General features: G+C 37.1%; 1 protein-coding gene across 4 annotated transcripts in view; it reads left to right on the forward strand.

Annotated features, from left to right (window-relative positions):
• Nucleotides 1-17,970, forward strand: part of LOC123308731 (semaphorin-1A) — a 322,740-nt gene that overhangs the window by 280,495 nt on the left and 24,275 nt on the right. For all 4 annotated transcript variants that reach the window (XM_044891524.1, XM_044891521.1, XM_044891523.1 and 1 more), the window contains one exon: nucleotides 3,489-3,597. In XM_044891524.1, the coding sequence (XP_044747459.1) occupies nucleotides 3,489-3,597 (109 nt within the window). The remainder of the gene's footprint in view (nucleotides 1-3,488; nucleotides 3,598-17,970) is intronic.

Raw genomic sequence — 17,970 nt, forward strand, 5'->3', positions numbered from 1 at the left:
ATGTTCTTGTTCAATAACAGAATGCTCTTTTATTTCTGGTTTATCTTCATCCACCTGGTGATGCTACTGTAGTGGAACAAGTGTGTTGTGGTTAAATAAATAATTGATATACATACGAGAAAATCATCAAATTCATATAAGTATTTCAATTGACATACTACCCAACCATGTCCGATTATTTTCGAGATGGACCGCGAATTTCAACATAATTTGATGAAGAATATATTCCTCAAACTAAAACAAAAAATTTTCAGAATATTGGTCTATATTTCAAATCATCTAAATATTTTTTTCAACAGTGGCCGATTTATCAAATCCTGTTGACGTATCATAAATATTTCAGTATTGTTTAAGTCAATTTGCTTCTCTTCGACATATTTTAAAGAAATAATGACCACGCTCAGTAGCGTTTTAGCATTAACTATCTACATATAATCTGCCATCCAGTCGTGCGTATGGACCGTTTCTCGTAAATATCGAAACGCGGATGACATATTACGACTGCTGAATTTTGAATGCAATCCATTAGAGCTTATGAATTAACACGGAGTTATATACGTTCCCGCTAAAACTCGATAATTAAATTTATCATTTATCCATATCCCATCGGCCCATACTTTCCTGCGTTATCTGTTCCGCAGTTCCTAACTCCCCATCGGGAGTTTGATATCCAATTTTGGATTTCATTCCGCCCGGGCATACTATGCCCACCATTCCTCCCAAATTGCTGAATATTAGATAGCCAGTGTAATAAACTGAGTGGAGTACAGGCTGGGTCCGACCAGATACATTTAGATAGGTATAAATGTCGATAGTATAGCTAGAACAGCCGTTATCATGGGGCATTATCAGCACCTGTCTGCACAATAATTAATATCACTTATTAATACCGGCAAACTCAATATCAGTTACACATATTTCAGCGCTCGCCCTATATTCCTGATCCAAGCGTGATACGTTCGTATCAGTGATAAATGATGACCATCAAATCACCGATGGTCAATATCGTTACGTGAATTCAATGAATTGCAATCTCCAGAAATTATGACAGGCAAGAGAAGGAGATGGTATTCGAATCTTTATCGTTACATTTTACATTAACATGAGTTAAAAATAGAGGGCAAGATAATAATAGAAATAAAACTATTTAATTTTTAAGAGACCCCATCTTTAGGGAATTCTCTTTCGACACTCGGTATCTCCCAGGAAAATCATCGAAGATCTAAATGTGATGAATATTCCGAAAGAGCAACTCTTCTTTTAATGAATCTCGAAATTTCATCGACCTCTGTGCAACTTTAGCGTCTTGACGAATTTTTAACTGACCCCATCGTTTTCTGGATTTTTCCAGAGTCAACTTTGAACACGCGTTTCTCCCAAAAAAAATCATGGTAGATCTTGAAGTGGTACATATTCCGAAAGAGCAACTCTTCTAGTATTAAAATTCCAAATTTCATCGACGTCAGTGCATTTTTAGGGTTTTTACGAATTTTTAACTGACCCCATCTTTTTCGGGATTTTTCTAGGGTCAACTTTAGATACGCGTATCTCCTAGAAAAATCATCTCAGATCTAAATGTGGTGCATATTCTGAAAGAGCAGCTCTTCTAGTATTGAAACTCCAAATTTCATCGACGTCAGTGTTTTTTTAGGGTTTTTACGAATTTTTAACTGACCCCATCTTTTTCGGGATTTTTCTAGGGTTAACTTTGGATACGCGTATCTCCTAGAAAAATCATCTCAGATCTAAATGTGGTACATATTCTGAAAGAGCAACTCTTCTAGTAATAAATCAATGACAGTGGCAATGTGATCGATACGTGGAAAGACTTTCAACCAATTTGTCTTTATGATCAGGTGATAGAGCGACCAAAATTGCTGCTCAAATATCAGAAATAACTTAGAGCGAACCTCCGAAGATTTACTCGCCGCTTATGTCAGAGTTAAAACCTAAATTGTTCGATGTTTACGTCGAAGTCGTAAATAACTTTCTTCTGCGAAGAAAAAAGCTGATTCTCCATCAAAGTTCGGGACGTTCTTAACCGACTCGCTAATGAGGAACCTGCGCCTTTATCTAAAACAAAATTTTCGGCGAGATATGAAACGGCTTTCCCCTGATTCTCCACGACGTGAAATTAATCTTTTCGGGCTCCTAAATTCGTTGAAAAATTAAATGAAGCGATGAAAGTTTAAGAAGTAATTACAACTTCCAACTTTTCAACTTACCCAAACATGCCACACTGCGCTGGCGGAAAGAGGGAAAATTTTTCATGGAAAAATCGCTGTGGGATGGGAAAACGTTCGTACCGATAATCGGGGAGCCTCATCCGGATTGGACTTCGGTTATTTTTTGGGGATATACCGTGACTCAACAGAAGAACGATAATTTTGCAAAGGAAAAAATTAATCTTGATTGAGGATCTTAAGCAATAAACGAAATTAATTCAGATACCTTACATCCAAAAGATATCTTAATCTTAATCGAAATAGCCAACGATCAGCAATCGGAGTAACAACAGAAAGACCATTCCGTCGAGGAAAAGTGGATGCTGATTATGGTCTTGGTCTTATTTAACTTCGTCAGAACAACACAACTCTCACCTCCACGAAAATGGAAAGAATTGATGGCACTTTGTATGTAGTCGATGCCAGTATTCGCTACGGTGTATGAATATACAACAGCGCCACCTGAAAGGAAACGAGATGAAACTCTCAGAGTGAAGATGGCATGAATAGCCATGAATCTCCAATCTCTCAGTTATCAGGCAGTCGAGAAGGAACACGGAAACGTTCTAATTCATTCATACATACTGCTATCTTCACTCTGAACGGTTGGAAAGATAATTCAATCGTTAATTTTCATATCGATGGATGTTGTGTATCTGAAAAAGTTTCGTTAATTCTAAATAACCCATGTTTTCGAGAGTTTTTCAGTTTTCTTCAAGAATGCGCCTCTGGAATCTCAAAGAAAGAAGTTATAAACTTTGATGGACTAAATTAAAGTTGAACACAAATTTGGAAATATTCAATTTATCCTAATTTAGATATAGGAAGGCAAATTGACGCATTTTATATGTGATAACCTCCAAACCCTTTCGAAAAACTCTTGATTCTGACTTGATTCTTCAGAATTTCATCCTCGAGCTGGAGATGCAGAGTCCATGAAATGAAAAAAATTTATGTAGGTAAAAATGAATAAAAATATAAGATGAGTCAGTTCAAGAGATTTCTATGGGTTTCTGTTCCTTTTCAGTTCAATTAAATTTATAAAGCTCAATGCGATATCAGATATCAATATCATTAATCAATTCGTGAACACATTTTCTGTAGGTATCAAATAACCCTATATGTTCTCCGAATTTTATAATAAATAAATGAATATTCATTGAAAATGTCTGTTTTTGAATACCGATGTAGCTATTCAGAAACATTCCATTAATGTGCATGTTGAATAACCAATGTATTGATCCAATTCCTCTTGAATTTCAGGAATCTAGTATACAATTTGAGCCTCAGCGATCTATCAGAACAACAGAGGCTGACATGGTATTCTAACGAGCAGGATGCAAAGATGTGTGTGATGAAAGGGAAAGATGAGGTGAGTTGGAACAATTATATTTCAGAAATGATTGGAAAAAAGCCCAAATACATTGAAGAATTCCAAATAATGAACTTTCCTTATGAAAGCGACCATATGGGTTGCTAATAATTCTCCAATTATCCCATTTTCATCGTGTTTTCCATTCAACACTGTGATAGTTCTCCTTGAAAAAGTTTCTTTTAAGTGATTGCAAAATGGCGAAAGCGCTAGCTAGGCGATATCGATTTCAACGCAGAATATCCTTGTTCGCTTAGCGATTCCGGCTAAGTGAATGACGAATATCGAACTGCCATAGGGTTTCGTAACGAATAGATCGACTAATGTAATTACGATAGCAATTCAATATTAACGGATCGTTATTGGCTCATATAACAACCTATTTCATCATATCTGAACACTGTTTCCCATTATATCGAGACTGAATCGCTGAAATACTGCTTGTAACAGAAACGCAAATCCATTCTCACGAGAGGCTTCTGGTAACAATTGTTGTTTCAAGAAGATGTCCTTCTCGGAATACGACGTTATTGTTTTCCCACTACTTGAAAATTACTTGGTCTGGTTATGTTTCATAGAGAATCATTTACCGATATATTCTTGGAATTTCAAGAGTCGGCCATCAACACTATCGTAAATATGATTTGTTCTTTCACTCAGAGGAATGGGTTTATGTTTAGAGTCATTCGGGGCAACTGTGCGCACTTTTGCCTTTCAAGCCATACCCTGTTTCAAATGTTGAAGCTAGGAAAATTAAAACATATTCATAAGATAGAGAATTTTCTAATCTATAAGAAGACATCAAAAAGCAAACAAACAAAAACGTTTTCTTTCCGCAAAAAAGAATTTAATAGAGAAAGTCGGAGTGCGTTCACATGCCCCGTATTGCGGGTAAGTGTGCGCACCCTCACGAGGTAAGCGAACGCAGTGCTTAGTGAACCACACAATCAAAACAAATTACAAAATAATGTCATCAAAATGTTACAATATTAGAGAAATGCTGTTTATTGTCAATACAGAAGCGCCTTTTCACAAGCAGTGCATTATTGTTCGTGCCACAATTCTTGGTGAACACAACACTTGATACATTCCCCTGTTGGTGGCTCTTCATATTTTTCTGAACAAATAGGACAATATTGATCAAGTACAAGAAAATCAACAAAGTCATAATTTATTCCTCACTGAAATAATGCCCATATAATATATGCGCACACTTACCCGCGCACATTTTCCCCAGTAAGCCAAAATTTGAATTGACGTTCTTATAGAGTTGAACAGGTAAGAGAACCTAAAATTTTTTATTACCTATATATTTAGATTAATATGCCCATGATCGAATAAAATATTGTTTAACACTGAGGGGCTCGGAACTTGGACCTGGCAAAATGTGCAGAAATGCTAAAAATTAACAAGAAAACTAGTGAATTTGATTGATTGCAAATAAAAAGTTAAAGAAACGTGGCACGGCGCACTCCTATGAAAAACTTATATAGCGATTCTGCGTCCTTGCTTCACCCAAATGAACCCCTCTTTCATACATTGCATAGTCGAGATATACGCACTGCGCACACTTACCCACTGCGCTCATTTACCCCGAATGACTCTATATGAAATTTTTGACCTAAAATCATCAAGAGATCACTAAATAATGACAGTCAATTAGAAGATGCTCTTTTTAATATACTTTTCACTACTTTGGTCAACAGATTCATACCTCTTTGGTCAACAAATACCACATGTTTTATGTCACAATCTGCAGCCTAGTACAGTTGATCGATTCTAAAGGGCGAGAGCTTGATTAAGTGAAAATAGAGTATGATAAAACAACTTAAAATATCCAAGTTATTCTTAAAAAAACACATGTATCTATAACAGATGTTTCAGATACTAAGAAAAGCCACGACTAAAGAGAAATTTACAAGCGATTCCTCAATTATTGAATATTGTGTTTCGAATCATCAAGTCTTAACGGTCAGTATTTTCCCAAGACCAGCTTTAAGTTTCAATTTATGTTCGAATGGCTACACATTGTGATCCATGGGAATGAGAGCAATCACGTCAGACTATTGCAGAAACTAAACAAGCTAGCCCGTGTACATTCCCATTCGAACGATCATCCAAAGTAACCCCCCGTCTACCCCCTTTCCCTAAACGCTCTCGCCCCCGTTAAGCTGCACAGTGCAGACGACAATCTTCCCCGGAATGATTTCGGACAAACTCGACAATTCCGCACAAAGTCCTAAACCAAATCGAGGTGAATTTTTATCGCATCCATAGCGCCCGCAGGGACCATTCCGCATTCGCTATCTGGCGAATATTCCGACGGAAGTAACTGCTGCATTCAGCACAAATATGCTGTGTTTATTAACTAGGAGCAAATGAAGCGCTTTATGTGCACCTCCAAGTCGCCGGCCTTAGCAAAGTTTAATTTCGCCCGTTCGTCCCGGCGCCATTTTACGTTATTCCATTATTTCCGGGTGTTTTCATTTCGACAGAGGTGATGCTGAATTGTTCGGGTGTAATCAGAATGAGCACATGATTTTCTGGGTTGCGCGCTGAGGGGGGAAGTCGTCGTCTAATTGGATTCATATGTCTCGCTTGTTTTTTTTAATTTTCATGGTGTTTGGGTGTAGAAATTTCAGTAATTTTCCGATTCAGCTCAGTGGTGGACTCTTGAATCCTTTTTTAATTGATCACCATGCTTCTCACTTACCATTTTCTTTTTCATTTTTGCAAGCTTGTTCCTAAAAATGAGAGCATTATCACTCAGACCAATGGTCGGATGAAAATGATCTTAAACGATTTGATTGGACTCATTGGAAGGAATTCGTACAATTCAAGAGCCAAAAGTTTTAAGATTGTGTCATGAGAATCTGTGGAAAATTAATTTTTTTGGAAGTCAAGCAACGTTGTGTTACTTCAGTATCTAATGGCGGTTCAATAATTAACGAAAAATGTTTTCTTTCCATAAGGTCAGCTTCAGGCCAAGAACTTCTTCGCAGTGGACTTTGTTCAATAAACATAAATCTGCCGGTTGTTTACCAAAGCTTCCTTTCGTTGGCCAGTCCTGTGTTGAATATTCTGTGACCTAGTATTTTTCATTACTTTGGAGGATTTCTTGTTAAATTAATGGGTAATTGGTCAAATTTATCCAGAAACGAGAATATACCAGTATTTTTCTAATGAATTGGGGGTTATGCAGATTTAATAATAAACGTGGTGATTCTAAAATAGCTGAACAAAACTACGAACTTGTCAAACAAATAAAAAATGAAGAAAACGTTACTGAAAGTTTTTTGTGATTTGCTGTCCAAAAGAAAGCTCTTCAAATATTGGCCTCAAAAACTGGCTTTGAAATCTCATCTTCAAAATCTTCTATTATGGAAATCTCGAAATTTAGAAGTATTATAGTAATTTGATTATTGATCGAATGAAATGAATATTAGCACTAAGTTTTGGACATTCCCACTTACAGTCTCCCAACTCTAATGCAAATGAAGTAGGTATCTAGCTTAAACAGGATCCGAAAAAAATTTTATCTAGTTTTCTTTTCAATTTCTCAGAAGATGAGGCTCATCTCAAAATAGAACTCAAGGATATAATGAATATTATCCAAAGGTTTGAACTCTCTATGGCTCTCCTAGCAAAAGTTATAAGTTCGTAAATATGAGACATTTGGGATGAACCACCCTGTATATTTTATTATGCTAGGAGAATTCTCATGTAATTGGTTTTATTCGGGACTTCTAGCCCCTTCTTTATCTGAAAACTCCTGTAAATACATATTTTATGCTGAAATCAATATAGAAAGATAATCTCAAATAATTTCAATTTTACGCAAGGCCATTATGTTTATATTCAATAGTAGAGAGGGAAAGCTCTTATTAGTTACTCATAAAAGTATGCTTTTCGAGGTTAAGAGCCAATATCGACTCTTAATGGAAAAGGGGCTTTTAAAACTTGGTTTTTCTTCGAATAAATTTGTTTATGGAACCTGTTTTTTCAATAAAGCAGTCTTTCCTCTGAAACTGAGACTGGTTTCGTTTATTTAACTGTCCTTTGAATGAGTGACCGCCCTGAATATCAATTTTCATTGTTATTCAAGTATTTTTGAATTTCTCAACCATTTCATAAATTCTTTGACATGGGAGTTGCAAAATGGCGTATGCGCAACCACAAATTTTACTACGAAACGTGTGCTCTAAAGTATTCCTCGTCAAGTAGGCTATGGCATTTTGAAGACTCAGATCAAACTCCACATCATGATATTCAGGAAAAACTGGGATTCAGTGTGCATCAAATTGACTTTGTCTGCATTGTGTAGCTGAAATTGTAGAATAATACTAGTACTAAAAACGAAAATGACCAATCTACTTCCACATTGTTCATACAATGCGTTCAAATCGATTAAACTGCTAACGGTTATTCCAATCACTTATCCACTCAATTCCGCCAGGACGTATAAAGGAGGTCATAACAATCGGTGTAGCAAACAAGCGGACAACAAAAAAAATCGCACATCCAGGACAAAAACTCTGCAAACAATTCCAGAGACTGGTGGAGACCGATTACTTTTTCGTGTACACAATCGTCCGACAATCATTCCAATGTTTACGGGGCAAATTAATGGAATTGTTTTGCTCGTCACGTGACATGATGATCATGGGAAATGCCCTTCATGACATCCTTGCTAATTAGCGGGATGAATTTGAGCGCATGGCAAACAATCCGGTAGATGGCCGCTGGATATCGATCGAAATATAAATAAAACATGGGACGAATATAATATCCAGAGCTTCTGATCATCAAGAACCCTGAAATGGTATATAAAGTGTGTGAATTAATTAATAGTCGCGAATCATCAGAGGATTATTTACTTGTCAAAAAATTATGTTGGTCGTTCAAACAATTTTTTTGTGTACTGTATCTGCTTCGATACAGCTTCCTTAAGATGGCACCTGAAAAATTCGTTTGCAACTTTTTCCTTCATTTTTCTCCAGAAAAGAATTATTAATGGAAGTCTTCAATTTGAAGTGCGTAAATAAAACTGCGTGAATCGACTAGCAAAAATATAAAAATCCCTATAATAAAGAAGATAAAGTTGAAAAACCCCCCAGTACTAAACTTTCCTTACATTATTAATGATGACGGAATTTAAGGGCCTACATATGTAGACACAAATATCAGGTATGTATGATACATATATGTACTCGGTGATAAGTTTTGAGTGTTTGAGTGTTCTTGCTCTGAATCCACCAATTTTTCCCAATTTCCCATTCTCTTTACATGCATTGGATCGTACAAAACATCCCCACGAAATCCCATATCGACAATGACGTAAGAAACTTCCGGACATAACACGAACCAACGTTTCGGTCCGGTCTTCCCCAGGAACTTCAGTCGGGACCGACTTAAATAAGATTAAAAAGTTAAAAACTAGCCGCATACTAGGATAGTGCGACTCGCCGGTTTTAAAACTCACGAAACTGTTTTCCATCCAATATCTGAGGAGGTTAAAAAGCAGTTTGGGAAACTTTGGGTTCAACATGTGTTTCCACCGCAGATCCTTATTCGCCACGTAGCTTACCGTTTGTCTTGTCGTTAATCCGAACAGATTAACGTCCCCGTGACGTTTTACCTAGATGGAAAAAGGATTTGGCCCTCTTATACGATCCGATCCTGTCATTTAGATACTGAAAATATGGATAGGTCTGGTGCGTTCGTCCAATATCATTAGGAGGATGGTTTGCAAATTCAATGTCGATCCGAACCTTGGAAACGAGCACTTTTCCACTATTTTTCACTAAAACGAAGTAGGCTTTCATATCAATGTGTCAAAAAATCTCGTATATCGGATTGGTATGGCCCATACTCAAAAATGTAACTTGGCAATTGGTCGAAATCGACTAAAGAGAGTAAAAAATATTTTTATGTTATCTGAATAAGAGTGTAAATTGAAGGTTACTATTCATCAATATAGGTCATTTCACCACACATCCTCCTAATAGAATTTCAAGTACTGGACTGTGGAAAGGTGACTCCGGCATCAGAAAATGATGTATTTCAGTAATAAATTTTGATTTTTTTTCAACTCTGTCATTTTCTCAAAGTTTTGTATATATGATTTGTGATGAAACGCTTTATTTTGACCAGTTCTACCATATGTACCTCACCTTTAAACACACCCTGCATAATGTAGCACACTTGTAATAAATTTTTCGATAACATAGCAAGCAACCTAAAGTTACCCTCAAGCAACCTAAAGTTACCCTTGGCATGAAATTTCTGGCCAATCCCGCACCTGAAGTATCTTGACTTCAATAAACCGAATTCGACTATCGACCCAATCTGTATTTCCCCAACAGAAAAACAATAACCTTTCCCATATATCTGTAATCAACGAGAAAATTGCGTCTCTACGAAAGTAATCAAGGAAAAATGCAGACAAATAACTGAAATATCAATTTCCTGTGTAGGTCTCCTTTCTGTGATGAAGGAGTATGGTCTGTCTAGTATCTCGAACCTTCCGAGAATTTGTTGATATTAATTGCATTTGTGGGTTTCCTCACAGACATCACGTTGCACAGTCCACAATAATTGAAAAATGTACAATTTCTGTGAAATTTCATCTGGGTTGTAGGTTAGTCATAGGTATCAGCGTTTCATAGCGCCAAGGCAAGAAGGTAATTGAATTTTTATTTTTTATTCCCAATATTCATTCATTAATTAGAACCCCTCTTGAATACTTCACATGCTTCATTTTGAGGGTAGGAAATTGGAGATAGAACGTAAAAAAAATTATATCTGTGGGTGTTTTCGCCAAATTCTGAATGAATATTGCTGAAATGATAGACTCTACCTAAGTAATATTATTATCTGGAAAGATCTAACTCAAGGAACATTTCAAATTATGAAATTTCAAGTTTCCTCATCAAGTACAAGCTGAGTTTAAGTTGACTTTGACAATTCCGTTCAATTTTGATGGGGGGAACTAGGTTCAATGTTTATCTCGGTCAAATTTGAACGGTCCAACCCAGCCTTTTATGTGCAATTTATAGTGCAGGGCAGTGACAACAAAATGTTTCATGCAAGAGAAAAGCATATATTCTTTATGTTGATTTTGAACTAGAAATTTTGATTTGGTTTAATCTTTCCAACGCAAGCCTTGTATCTATCCTGAATTAAATTAAACTTTGGTTGAAAACGTTGTACTCCCTAAAGACAACAACTTCTTGCCGAAACGTTGGATAAACCCGATAATTATTTTCAGTGCCATTATTTACGAGGTGAAGCATCAATACAAATTGAGCTCACAGACAAGTGAGAAAAATTTATTTTTTTCTCTCTCTTTGAGTTATTGTATATCTGCGTGGTTTCTGTTCTAATGCAGGAGCTAGAAAACCACCTCTCCTAGCCATCTCAGGTATCTATTCCTCCTGGCGTCTATATATGATGTTGAACTTCGCTCTACGTCAACTTTTCCATCTCGAACTCTTCGGGGAAGATATCAGATGGTGTTTTATATCCTCCTCCCATCCCCTTCTTACCTCAACTCCACCCGGATATCGATTCGTAGGAATATAAATCACCATTTCCTGGAAATATTTGAAGTGAGACTTGTTACCGGGCACTGTGGAACCTGAATTTATGACGGTCTTGTCGCATGTTGTATGCGGATTTATCGTGTACCGGTTATTTGTTTCCATATTCATACGAAGCGGGTTGTTTGCTTTGGAACGTGAGTTTCTGCGAGAAATCCTGTTGGGGTTCGCGGCCTGGAAATACTCATTTCGTCTCATCAATCCTCGACAAGATCGGGATGCAAAAATATGTTTTCTTGGGCGTGCATGCCTATCCGCTTTCTGATATTAACCGGTTGGCGGCACATGAAGCTGGAGGCTTGAATTGCTGGCAGAAAATGCAACTGCAAACGTCTGCTCTTATTACTGTTTCATCAGTCTTCTAATGTATTGCTGACATTCGAAAGAAAAAAGATATACAAGGTGATTCATTGGTTAATGGGTGGGAGTTAAGGGTAGACAGAGGATACGGTGGTGAGTCAGAATACAGTTTATTTAAAGGGTCTCTCTCTCTCTCTCTCTCTCTCTCTCTCTCTCTCTCTTTATAATCAAGATAAGTGTGTTTTATTAATTTTGTCAATTTCTTCAACTACCCATAAGTTTCGAACCACACTGCATATTTTGATTGTATTTGGTGCGTTTATTCTCCGTGTCAACTAGTTCATACTGACATGACACCTTGTATATGTATATACCGGGTGGCCCACCCCAGACGCGGCGCTCATTTTGAGGAGTAAATGAAGATATTTTGAAAATCTTTTCATGTGGTGTGTGTAGGATGTCCCAAAGCACAATCTAAAATTATTGTCATATATACAGGGTGTTCAAAAACAAAGATATAGACCAAAGTTACACTTTTTTAAATGTAACACCCTATATTTGACCTCAAAAATGGAATGGCAAGCTCAAGTTATGATGAGTTTCTTCAGATTACTTTATAGCTCAGAAGCACCCTTTACGAGATCATGGCGAAACATCGAAAATATGGAGTTTTTTTAAATAGCAATTAATGAAGAAACTAGTTACGCCAGCGATACAGACAGAATTTTTTCGAGTAGATAAGTTGGCTACTCCTAAATATAAAAGAAAATTTCAACTCTGGAATATACAGAGCGATCATAATTAATTCTCACACATCAACTACAAATAATCGTCGAAAACTTTCTTATTTCAAATGGAACACCCGGTATTTCTATATCTCGTTCTCGTTGAACGTAAAAATTAATTTCGAAACTATCCTCATAAAATTTTTCCACATCTAAACCTGATAGTTTCTGAGCAATTTTCGATTTTTAATTCAAAACTAGTAAACCATTTTCTCCATTATCTCGTAAATGGTCCTTCTAAGGTATAAAGTGATCTGAAGAAAATCATCATAATTCGAGCTTGCCATTCCATTTTTGAGGTCAAATACAGAGTGTTATATTTAAAAAAGTGTGAGATTGGTCTATATTTGGACACTGTATATATGTCAATAATTTTAAATTGTGCTTCTGAACACCCTACACACACCACAAGAAAATATTTTCAAAATATCTTTATTTACTCTCTCAAAATGAGCGCCGCGTCTGGGGTGGGCCACCCGGTATAGAGGGTGAGTCAACAGTGCTCGATAGATCGATAACACCAGAAAATTTTGTTCCAAAAGTGGTGACACACGATACCACCTCGATTTTTCAAATAAAAATTCCCAATTTGTATATTGTCATAATTTATCCGTGTCTCTTTTGACGTAGGCCACTTTTTTCGACAAATTTCATCATTTCAACTTGTGAACATATATTGAAAACTGTTCGGGAAAAATGTATAATTTTTTTATAGACTTCCCAAAGTGTTTTCAAATCTTCTTAAGTTTCTCGGGTCACCCTAAAGATAGACCTTTAAAAAATCTCAGAGCGGTAAGTCCATAAAATTTTAGCCCATGAACAAGTTGATTGGAAACAAAAGGAAGGATTTTTTTCAATAATTTTCAATCGTTCTTCATGCACTCATCATAGTCTACTAATTTGAAAGTTTGCATGTTTATTTCTGATCGTGTTACTGCGGCCTACATAAATGCGTTCTGCTTACCTGATTTTTTTCAACAAACTCAATTGAAATATCGAATCCTTCTCTCGACTCAGCGACGGTCTCGAGATCTAGAATCCACGGGATATTATCGGGATCGGATAGAGGTGGAGGAAAGGGGGATAGCTATATCGTCTACGCAAATATTCTCATATTTACCCCGCGAATATTCTTGTTTCCTGTTTATTTACTGGGAACCGATTCCGGTCACATCTGTCGCCTCCGAATAATGATTCGAGGTGGGATTCGAACAGAAAACAAAGCGAAATCCCGCTTAGTTTATTCTTACACGCTTTGTTTAACAGCCGGAGGGATTCCTAGGCCAGGAACGGGGGAGGTCAATTTAGCCGAGGTGTTTTTAGAATTGAGAGAAGCATTGAAGATAATTCTATTCTGGACTGACGAGATTAGTATGCTGATCTTTTGGCAACGTCAATTCGGCCAAACTATGACTTCGGGAGCTGAGGTATTGTTCCGAATATAAGAATGAACAGAATACATGTCGTGCAGGGAAAAATGAAAAGGACGATCTTTCTGTAAACGACAAACGAAACAAAAATCTACTTGACCATCAACACCTATAGAATACAAGGATGTATTGATATCCATTTAGCCTAGACCATGCATAAAAAAATATTGTGTTACCATAACAACGAACAATAACTAATTAGAAGTGTCAGTGTGAAGTTTGAGGTCAAAAAAGTGAACCAGAGTTACGCAATAAATTAAGAGAAAGAAGATGTCCACCGAAATTGTGAAAATCGAAAAATTGGAGTATCGAGCCATCATCAAGTACCTGTATTTAAAAGGGTTAAGAAGTAAGCAGGCTTACGAAGATATGCTTTATACCCTTGGCGATCAATGTCCTTCGTATGCGACCGTGAAAAATTGGACTGCGAGCTTCAAAAGAGGTGAATTTTCCATTGAAGATGATGACCGATCGGGAAAGCTTGTTTCTGTGTCAGTTCCCGAAAATATCGATGCAGTTCATGACATGATTTCATCACACCGTCGAATTAGGCTAAAACGGATATCTGAAGCACCGAATATTTCATACGAACTCGTTCACGTCAATTTGGACATGAGAAAAATTGCTGCAAAATGGATCCCCAAATGTTTGAATGTTGACCAAAAGCGTGCAAGGGTAGAAGCATCGCGTTCGATCTGTGCTCGACTTGAAAACGATTAGACTTCTTAAACCGAATTGTTACTATGGATGAGACTTGGGTACATTTCTACGATCCAGAAACAAAGCAACAATCGATGGAATGGCGACACTCTGGTTCTACAAGACCTAAGAAGTTTCGTGTCCAAAAATCTGCTGGAAAAGTTCTTGCTTCAGTTTTTTGGGATTGCCATGGAGTAATCATGATTGATTTCTTGGATAAGGTTAGAACAATAACCGGAGATTACTATTCGACATAACTGACCACTCTGCGTAAAAAAATTGAAGAAAAAAGACGCGGAAAGCTATCCAAAGGTGTTTTGTTTTTGCAGGACAACGCCTCTGCACACAAATCTCATGTTGCCATGCAAAAAATTCGTGATTTAGGGTTTGAATTACTAGAATATCCTCCGTTTTCACCAGAGAATTTCCGACTTCAGGAGTTCTCATCGATTTTCGACTGAAATTCTAGATCAGGAAACATTCGTTTCGCATATATTCGACCCGAGCGTCATCAAGTCCTCGTACGTCTAGATACCCCGTCAAGAAGATCGCGATTCTGTGCCAACATCCCATTCGGAGATGAACTGATAGACGCTAATGTGCACCAACCCTTCGAATCCTTCCTGCTGCGAAGCAGGAGATGTTTACGTGGCTCCGATAATGGGAAAGTGAATACACATTAATGCGTAATCGATGCTATATATCGAAGTTATGAAACGCATACATAATCGTCACGTCGTTAACACCGTCGAAGCCGTGTTTGTGGCAGCTAATCGCCACGGATATGAGGCTCGTAACTGATGATAAGTAAATCGTTTTTATCCCTTTCTGATCACTGAATCACGCGAAGTTTTGTAGCTTAGAATTTTGTTTGCCGTGTGACGTGTAGAGGCATTTACGATGTTGTTGTCGCCGAAATTGGTTTTATATTTCACAAATATTTGTCAACTACTTCTATAGAGTCTCTTCTTATGTTGGTGACAGCGAAAAATTAATTTTTTGTTGTTTCATCCTCAGAGAAGCAGTTTTTGAGCAAAGTTGGGCAATCCTATCATCATATTTTCCTAAATTTCGAAAACGGAGGTTTATTGATTGTGAAATGGAATTCATTCATCTCTAAAGTATTACCACTTCTTCCGATTCCACCCTGATAAAAAGATACAGCCATTTTAAGTTGTCATAATGAGCTGAGCCAACCCTGGGAAACCAAACTTATTTTCAGAATAACAAGCTGAACCTTGTAGAGTTACATTCAGCCAAAGTACCCAATTTTTCAAATTTCACAGATACTTTTCAATTTTTGAACATCAAATTACTCGAAAACGGCGCATTATACGGGAAAATATGAAGAATACGTACTTTTATTTTACAAAACTTTCAAATATTCATTTGATAGCGTCCAACTTAGTTTCAAGAGTTGGTTCTTTGAATTTTGGTATTTTTATGGTAAGTAATAGTTATAATTTGAAAACTGGAAGACGTGTGTGATATCTTGTGTTCGAAAAAGATTAATCACATAAATGAAAAACTATATTCCGAAATTCATTTCATTCGATAAAAGCGTTTGTGAGGTGTTCTACCTCACAAAATTTTTTTTATGGTTTTTCAACAGGCTGTATCTTTAAAACCGAGCCGATTCGGAAAAAATGGTAGCGGAAAAAAGTGTTTTTTTTTACCTCAAGCATCTAAGAAATCGAAAAAACCTTCAATGTATCAATTTCGTTTTTCAGATAAAAATTTAGTTATAGTGAGAGCCTTTCTTTGGTTCTCCGAGTGTTAATCAAACATCACTAAATTGATGTCGAATTTTCGAAAAGGCTGTAGTGAGTCATAATTGGAGGAGTGGTGAAAAATTATCGCCTATTCACATATTCATATTTTTATGAGATTTCAACAGTTTTTTCTTTCGCCATTCCAAAGGTTCTCATGGAGAATAATAAAAAGAAGGCTCTTAAATGGAATCATAACAGTTTCGACCTCCGCTCTAGAGAATGCGCACAAAAACGACTTTTCCATGAGTAAAATTAAACATCAGAAATACCTAATAACGTTCGGAATAGATGAATATTAATACCCTTGCCCGTGCAACGGTAAATAAAGCATCAAATTGCAGATATGTAATGTTATGAAACACGAACAAGAGTTCTCGCCAACTTCCTCAAAGCTTTTGATAACTGTTCAAACAAAACGGAATTGCAACTTTGCCATATTTCTTACTGAATGCTAGGAGAGAGTAATAAAGTTGAGACCCCAAAGTGGAAACTTTGTTTTTGTCATGTAAGTATGCATAGGGCGGAAAGGAATCTAGGGCATGTTTAACCTGGGCATCGCACTCGATGGGAGCTCAGCCAGTATGCGTGTTAAGCTTTCATACTTGCAGAACTCCGTGTCCAATTCCTGAGCTATGAGGATTTCCGAACTGTGTCGATTGATTGGGACGTTTGCTGAAGCGAAAAGCAAACTCTGATTTGTAAAATGGCCTCATTATTGAAATTGAATATTGATTTCTGGTGAATTAAATACGTGATATCGAAGTAAATCCTTTTCCAATTAGAAAGAACTGGAATGTTGGTAATATTGTATTGTTATTTCATTTTTTTCAATTCATTCGGCTGTAAACATAATTATTGGTAGTATTTTCCCTTTTTTTTCAAATTATGAATTTTTTCGGATATTACTTCACTATAGTCATTCATTCATTGCTGTGTCCCGTTACCAAGAATAAATCTACAAAAAGACTCAAAAACAAAACTATCGGTGCGATCAAACTTAAAATTTCTTAAGACTACTTGCTACTGTGTGCCCTCCTGTGACTGAAAAGACCCAACCTTGTCCTAAAGATCCTTCCACACTCCGGGCATGGATAGTCACTAACCAGATTTGGCCATCACTGTATTCTTCTCGAGTCTCCACTATAACTGTGGACCAAAGAGCTCCACTGTTATCTGTCTAACTCTAGTTGTTCCCAGTTATTAATGGCATTAACTGATTTTAGGCATTGATGCAGTATATCCTCAAACCGCTTATGCTGGCCTCCTGGTTTCCGAGCTCCCTCTGTGAATTCGCCATACAGAGCTATTTTAGGGAGTCTTGTGTCTTGCATTGTGGCCGCTCCATCTGAGTCGTGCCCCCGTTACTTGAGTCTCGATTGTTATACAACTCGCGCGCTGCAAGACTTCTGCATTTGAAACTTTGTGGGACCATCAGACGTGCAATATTTGTCTTAGATGATGTTGTTGCGTTTGTTCAAGCTGTTTAATATGTCGCCTGTAGGGCGTCCAGCTTTCGCTTCCGTAAAGCAGCGTTGGCAGGACCACTGCTTTGTAAACAGCTGTCTTGGTCTTCAGATTGAGGTCGTGATTCTGAAACACTCTGTCCTTTAGCTTCCAGAATGCCCGTGATGCCGAATTGATACGGTTGTGTATTTCCGTGTCTAAGTTAGCCCTAGTATTTATGAAGCTTCCCAAGTATTTGAACTGCTCGACCTGTTTTACAGTTTCATCCTCCAGGCTGATATCTGTTTGAAGGCTTTCTGGCGGACTTATCAGGATTTTGGTT

Source organism: Coccinella septempunctata, chromosome 2 (genome assembly GCF_907165205.1).
Source record: "Coccinella septempunctata chromosome 2, icCocSept1.1, whole genome shotgun sequence".
NCBI classification, from domain to species: Eukaryota; Metazoa; Arthropoda; class Insecta; order Coleoptera; family Coccinellidae; genus Coccinella; species Coccinella septempunctata.